The 7,426-nt window shown below is 38.0% G+C and overlaps 2 protein-coding genes across 5 annotated transcripts in view; one reads left to right on the plus strand and one right to left on the minus strand.

Annotated features, from left to right (window-relative positions):
- Positions 1-326: 326 nt before the first annotated feature.
- LOC116027219 (rop guanine nucleotide exchange factor 14) lies at positions 327-7,075 on the plus strand. 4 transcript variants are annotated; one of them, XM_031268704.1, is made up of 8 exons: positions 327-416; positions 2,050-2,159; positions 4,653-5,048; positions 5,269-5,423; positions 5,507-5,581; positions 5,686-5,955; positions 6,032-6,382; positions 6,468-7,075. In XM_031268704.1, exons 2-8 carry the CDS (start codon positions 2,084-2,086, stop codon positions 6,846-6,848), a joined length of 1,704 nt encoding a protein of 567 aa, XP_031124564.1. In that variant the 5' UTR covers positions 327-416; positions 2,050-2,083; the 3' UTR covers positions 6,849-7,075. The 4 variants fall into 4 exon arrangements, with proteins under 4 accessions (XP_031124564.1, XP_031124566.1, XP_031124563.1 ...); XM_031268706.1 differs by having other exon boundaries at positions 398-416; positions 2,061-2,159; XM_031268703.1 differs by lacking the exon at positions 327-416 and adding an exon at positions 549-706.
- Positions 5,629-7,426, minus strand: part of LOC116027220 — a 6,004-nt gene continuing 4,206 nt past the window's right edge. The window contains exons 9-10 of the mRNA XM_031268707.1: positions 5,981-7,342; positions 5,629-5,827 (exon numbers count right to left, since the gene is read on the minus strand). Of these exons, the coding sequence (XP_031124567.1) occupies positions 7,208-7,342 (135 nt within the window). The 3' untranslated portion in view covers positions 5,629-5,827; positions 5,981-7,207. The remainder of the gene's footprint in view (positions 5,828-5,980; positions 7,343-7,426) is intronic.

Raw genomic sequence — 7,426 nt, forward strand, 5'->3', positions numbered from 1 at the left:
TGGAAATAAGATTATCTTGCAATATTACCAAAATATCACAAATTTGAATATTGTCAAGGCTCTTTTAGTTGTGCTCGTCGCACAGAATCTCTTTAGTGTGATTTACATTTCCTATATAATTTACAAACTATTATATATGAACTGAAATAAAAAATCAATCCGTTGAATATTACAGTAACAGTCTACTTAGCAATTATCTTAATCTTATAGTTAAAATTTAACATTAAAGAAGGTAGATTAAATGCATGAATTACATATAAAAAGCCAATTCAAGCACACAACTAACTCCACAAGTCACTCCTCATAGCCGCTCTCACGCAACCCAACACTATAGTGCTCTACCCACCATCCCCAAACCCTGCATTCTTGCCCTTCAAAATCTTCTGTCACTTCATTCTGCTACGCTATACTCATAGGTTGGTTAAATCTTGGTTTCAAATCAAACACCCATTTTTCACTTTTCAGCTTTTCACTTTTTTTTTTTTAATTTTTTTTTGCAAATACTTTTCACTCCCCTTTATATCTCTGTCCTTCATTCGTTTCATTTTCACACTCACATTCCGCACCCACAGGCCACAGCCCAATCCCTCCCTCTCTCTCTCTAGAAATCGACGTTTTTGTTTGAGCTGATGGTGAATTGGTGACCTTTTTCGTTGTCCCATTTTGAAGGTTCTTGAATTAACTCCATTTTCTCATCATCACCCAGGTCTGTGAGTCTGTGATAGCTAGCTTCTTCTCTCAGTCACCATTTTCTGATTTTCAGTTTTTTTTTTTTTTTTTTTTTTTTTTNAAACATTTGTTTTGTAATATTGGAATTCTCTTTCGCATGTGCAAACCCTACTAAGAAAAAATGTCTTTTAGCCCATGCGAAGGGGTCGTGTACACGAGTGGTATACACTATATAGTATATAGCACGTAGGTCTAACACAATTATACTATAAAAGATCTGCAAAGCATCTAGTTTTTGTTTTTTATTTTTTTTTTTTTTTTTTTTTTTTTTTACACTTCTCTAGAAGGGTAACTCTGCTCTTAGCTTTTCTTCATTTGAATTCTCGGTTTCTATCCTTGGTGGGTTTCATTTGTTGTTCAGTTTTCATGAAAGAAATCAGTCAAATCACATTGACACCAGCTTTTTTTTTCTCTGCTTTACACCCAGATTCTCTTTTTAATTTTTTTTTTTTTGTTTTAATTTTTTTTTTGTTTTGTTTTTGGTTCGTCTGCAATTAGCAATCACATTCTTCAGCCCCTTTTAGCATTTTAAAAAAATTTTGGTTTTAGTTTCTGAGGTAAGAAGCATTGGCATTATGAGATAAAAGTAGAAGCTAAGATATGAATGAAAGCCACATTATTTCCCCATCAACAACCACTTCTTTTAAAGGAAAACAGTAATCAGCTTTGAATGCTCTAAGCAAAAGCCATATTTTGGTAAATCTAATGTGACAGACAAAAAAAGATGGCTTCTTTGGGTGTGAGATAGTGAAATTCTGATCATATCAAGCATTTAAAGTATTTCCTTTTCTTTAAGAAAAAAATTCCTTTTTTTTTTTTTTTTTACTTTTCTTAATTTTTCTGCATTTCTTTCCAGTTTCTTTTCTTTTCCCTCCCAAAATCTCACTGTACAAGTGTCCATCTTTCAGAACTATCATAAAGTTCACCTTTTTACCACTTTTTCTTTTTCACTTTCCGAGCTTTAATAATGGTAAAAAGATTTTGAACAGTTTTTGAGTCTCTATAGAGCAGAAAGTGGGAAACTCAGATCCTTATTTTATTCTTGTTTTTTTAATATTTAATACCACTCTGAGTCAATTCGGATCCCTAATGTTGAGTAACCCAGTTTGGGTCTTTGGGACCACTGTTCTTAATTTATGGGATCTTGAAATCTAACTCCGTTTAGGTTTTGGGTTGTCTTAATCTTTTATTTTTATCATTATTATTAAGCTTAAATTGTCCCACTTAGAAAATACATTTTCAAGAATTTTATATGATATCTTATTTTAAGCTTATAGCTTGCAACTTAATTTTCTTGTTTTTATATTTTTCTTGTGAAAGGGTATTTGCAGGAATCTGTTATTCACGAGGAGGGATGACACTCCTGAGAAGCAGACTGGCCTGTTGTACAAGAGAAAGAGAGATAAGTTTTGACTTTGATGAACAAAAGAGTAAGCTTTCTAAAAAAAGTGTTATTTTTTCCTATTATTTTTGGGTGTGCATAGTGAAATCTCCTTAAATTACTCCTTAATCTGCAGTGGTTTCATTGTTAAGGATGTTGTGGGTCATATATGGTGTGCATTTGTACTGGGACTAATTGACTTTTGAGTGCATTTTTTATGCATGTTTGTTTGTCTGTAGTAAGAACTAGCACATGGATTAGCTGTAATACAGTGGATAAAATGTGAGGGTGTACAGGCCTGGTCTATGTTAGAATGTGATTTGAACTAATCTGGTTCCCAAGTATGATTGAACCCTGCCCTGAGGGCCCCCACCACTCCGTAGTCTTGTTAGAGGAGGTAAATTAGGATAAAACTTAGATCCTTTAAGGAAGAATTAGACCCTAATAAGAGCAATTCTAGCCAAGTTGGTCAGACTGTTGACTAATCATAAAGTTACAAGTTCGACTCCAGCTAGAGCTGCCTATTGGCTTTTTAGTTTGAGCCAGTCAGCTAGGACAACCTAGGCTGGTTTTCCTTGTCGTCCTTTGGTGGCTAGAGTCATAAGACAAGGTTTACATGGTGCATACCTTTAGATAGTGGTTGTAGGTTTCCCTCGTCACTCAAATTTATTTTTTTTTAAAGCATTGGACTCTAATCTCGAGAGTTTTTGCCACACCTTAGCTTGCCTTTTGGTTGTGGTTATTTGCCGGTTAGGGTGGGGTTTACCTAGTGCACATCTTCAGGAAGTGGTTGCGAGTTTTCCTCGTCACTCAAAAAATAAATAAAATAAAATAAGCATTGGATTCTAATCTCGAGAGTTTTGTTGCCTTGCCTTTTGGCAGAGGAGGTAAATTGCGGGACTCCACGAGCTACCCTCTGTCCTAGAGTCTTGGTAGAGGAGTTAAATGGTGGGGTTAAATTTATATGTTTCCTGACCTGAGGATGAGGGTGTGTCCATACCCCAAAATTGCAGAAAAGTTTGATAGCAAATTGAATTTAATGTTCTGACTTAGCTACTCACCACAAGTTGTTCTGTTTTTTTTTTTTTTTTTTTTTAAAATAACCATGCCCTATTTGATCTGTTCACATTTAAGTATTTGTCAATGGAGGCAGCAATGTACATGTCCTTGTAAACATGTTTGCAGTGTACTAACATCTACCCCATTGTCCATGAGCTTTTATTTCATGTCTAGCAGATCCCGATAACTACTAGGTGATATATGATTCGATATTTCCTAATGTGAAAGGTAAAAAGTGGACTAGCGATCTCTACATGGCTCGTTCTTGATCACTGTCGTTGCTACTGAAAATGTGAATCCACGCGTTTTCTGGATCTCGCTTAAAGAAATGTCAAGAAAACGATATTTAGGCCAGTAATATAATAGATACAAGTTTAACTTCCAGTCTTCTGAGTCTGTTTTCTTCTCGTTTTTCTGACTTTATGAGCAAGATGTCGGTAGAATCTTGATATGTTAGGCAGTTTGAAAAGTCTATAGATCTAACAGTAACCAAATACAAAGAAACAATCTGTTGAAACTGGGAGTGTTAAATGATTCCTTTTCCTACATGGTGAGGAATCTTTGGTGGGACCCAGAAGCTGTAAGGCATTTTTCAGGCCTGCAAAGCTGTATGTATATGCAGTGTAATGAGTTCAAATCTACTTCTGAACCTAATTATACTTCTGGGGGTGGAATTATGGAAAGTACTTGTTTTTGTTAAGCTAAGCTATAAGTTAATTAGTAACATAATAATGTGATTATGCCTTAGTTGAGTGACGATGGAAATCTGCATTCATTATTCGAGGGTGTATAGTTGTATACTGGGTAAATCCTACGTTGTGATCTTAGTCAGGTTTTGAATGGATTTTGATGGGTGATAAATATGGTGGACCTCCCTATAGTATTTTCTGTATTAAAAGCATCAGCACTATTCCATGAAAGCATTGAATAGGTAATGGGGCCTGAGAATTTACTGTCTTTGGGACTCATATTTTGAATGCTTTCGATTTCCTGTTTAGATATATCTATTGTGCAGAATCCTCATGTGGTTGGCTTATTTCCCGCCTTCTCGTTCCTTTATGTATCGAGTACAGCCTCCTTAAATTGTAACGCGTTTGACATTGACTACTCATATTGGTTCAAATAAGTTTCGCTTTTACTTCAATATGTGCTTGATGGTGTGGTGAATCGAACATCTTTCTAGTTTTGTGTTTGAGCGAGATTTGTAATAGGGTGCATGGTTGGTAAAGTTAAAAACTTTGAAGCTTTGACCATATTATTTGTATCCCGTAGGATAAGACTGATCCTATCAAGTCTCGATTAGGTCCCATTTAGGAGGGGACTCTTTTAAGGGCGTTTTTGTTTCTGCTTACTTTGGTTGTTTTAGTATGCTTGGTGCTATGGGTTTTTTGAGTAAAACATTTGACAAGAAACATTTTCATTCTTTAACATTATAATGACATTTATTTAATGCAACATGTGGTTCTAAATGATGTTTTTTCAGTTACAACTTATGATGGGCTTGAGAGCTGCATCAAGCAAAGCCAGTCCTATGACAATGAAAGCTCCACCAGCCGATGTGACAAAAGCGTTACAGACTCCTTGTTCGATGATGATTCGAGCAGCACGTCTAGCAACACTGCTTTCATGTCGTCGCTCTCGTCTCAGAGGACGACGACAGTGAAGAAGGACAGCCATGGACCTGAAACGTGGGAATTCTCCGCGAGCCCTCAACATTTCTGTGTCAAGGAGAAGGCAGCTTCACAGAGCTTCGAGTATTCAGATATGGAAGCCATGAGAGTGAAATTCTCGAAGTTGTTGCTCGGGGAGGACATGACAGGAGGCAGCAATGGGCTTTCGACTGCACTCGCATTGTCAAATGCCATATCAAGTCTTTCAGGTAGCCTCGCTTATACACTAATTAAAGACCAAAAATCTCGGGCAAAAACCCAACAGTAGTTTGGGACAGTTGGTAAACGAACTACTAATGTAACTGTAAAGTCAGATAGTCGACCTTTGTATCTATAAACCATGTTAGAGAGCTCTAGGGTAAGGGGGAAAAAACGCGAAGCCATCTTTTTCATTCTTAAAATGTGACTAAATCTTTCGACTTTCGACAGCATCTGTTTTTGGTGAGCTATGGAAATTGGAACCACTTTCAGAGGAGAAGAAGAGGAAATGGCATCAAGAAATGGAGTGGTTTCTATCCCCTACAAACTATATGGTTGAGTTGGTCCCCGCTACACAGAATGGCAATAACGGCTCCACTTTTGAGGTATTCCCGACTTATAATCTATCTATAGATCACAAGAAATGAAGCAACACTAACTCACTAAGTTTCTAACGATATTGGAGCAGATAATGACACCAAAAGCTCGGCCCGACATTCAGATGAATCTGCCAGCTCTTCAGAAACTGGATACTATGCTTATTGTAAGTGGTCTGTTTACTATATAAAAACAGATATGAGTATATGACTATTTTACCTTGTGCTGGCCAAATTGACAACAGTTTTACCTCGTATCCTCGACTGATAGGAAACCCTCGATTCAATGGTTGAGACCGAGTTTTGGTACTCTGAAGTTGGAAGCCGAGCCGAAGGGAGAAGTAGGAGTGCGGGACAGAGCAAAAGATGGTGGCTGCCTTCGCCTCAGGTGCCAATGACCGGGCTGTGTGATGCTGAAAGAAAGAAACTGATGGATTGCGGTAAATTGGTGAATCAAATATTCAAAGCCGCTAAAGCTATCAATGAAAACGTCTTGCACGAAATGCCTGTTCCCGCGCTCATCAAGGACGCGCTTCCTAAGGCAAGTAACCTCTGCTCGACTTTACCTGGCATTTAGCGTAGCTTCTTGGCTTAACTTGTTGCTTTCGTTACTACAGTCTGCTAAGGTGAACCTCGGGGAGGATCTGTACAAGGTTTTGAGTGTGGAATCGGCTTCGTTTGATGACATGATTGATGCTCTGAACCTGAGATCCGAGCACAGCGCCCTGGAGACCATAAACAGATTGGAAGCAGCGGTTCTCGTGTGGAAAGAAAAATTAGCTGAACAAGCAGAAGACAACAAGTCTCCTATTCGAACGTCTTGGTCTTTCATTAAAGATCCAACATTTGAGCTCGATAGGATTGATCTTTCGTTGAATCATGCTGAAGCTCTTCTGCAGAAGATTAAAACCCGATACCCAAACCTCCCACACACATTCCTTGACATGATGAAGATCCAATATGGCAAGGTGAGTATCAACTATCAAGTTTATAATACACGAAAGATCCTCAAAGAGATCTGGACCGTTGCTGACTCTTCACTTATTTCCTCAGGATATCGGGCATGCAGTACTAGAAGCATACTCTCGGGTTCTTGGGAACCTGGCATTTACCATACTTACCCGAATCGGAGAAATTTTGCAAGAGGACATTTTGAGCAATCCAAATTCCCCAGCAGCAGCATGCCATCTTCCCGGGTTAAGAATCCCGGGGAGTCCTGCACCTGGTAGTCACCGTGTCAGGCACTCGCTCATTGATCAGATGAACAAAGTCGATGGGCGTGCTTCTTTCTCTTGTCGCACCAACGCTTCTGATTTGGATCTCGATTCAGTGAGTTCAATGAGAGGTTTGATCACTGCAACGCCAAGTAGAAGGCGCGGGTGGTGTCTCAGCAGAGAAGTCTGCAGAAGTAAGTCGCCTGAAAATTCACCATAGTGCGGTCCGATAGTTATAATGTAGATAATAGCATCACCATTCCATACAACAATACTAGGCATAGGCTGACCTTTTATCAACAATTGCTTCGAACAAAATGTCATAATCCGAAATGGCAGGTTGTATTGTTGGCAGGGCAGAATGAAGCTTATAAAGGCTGTGTATTTAATTGGTTTTGATGAATGCTTAAAAGTTCGTCTTCTGGCAAACTATTTATATTGATCAAATGATCTACCTGTCTCCCAATTAACATAGAATTTTGACAGTATATACTATATACAAGATTTTGTGCATTGAGCAAATGGATCACCGAACATTAATTAAGATGCATGAGTATTCATCAAACCTCGACGCTAAAATTACTGAGCAAGACGATCAAACCAGTTGGCAATGATTCTTCCAAGTCTTCTAGTGTCATTAAGCGAGACACTCTTTATTCCTTGTGCTATGGCATCTGCTGGAGTGTACACATTCCCTACTTGCCACCTCGGATCCTAATAATAACATTCGAGTTAACTACAGTTCAAATATCATGTTTCATATACAATTGTTAAAAAAAAAAAAAAAAAAAAAAAAAA

This window comes from Ipomoea triloba, chromosome 8, assembly GCF_003576645.1.
Source record: "Ipomoea triloba cultivar NCNSP0323 chromosome 8, ASM357664v1".
NCBI lineage: Eukaryota > Viridiplantae > Streptophyta > Magnoliopsida > Solanales > Convolvulaceae > Ipomoea > Ipomoea triloba.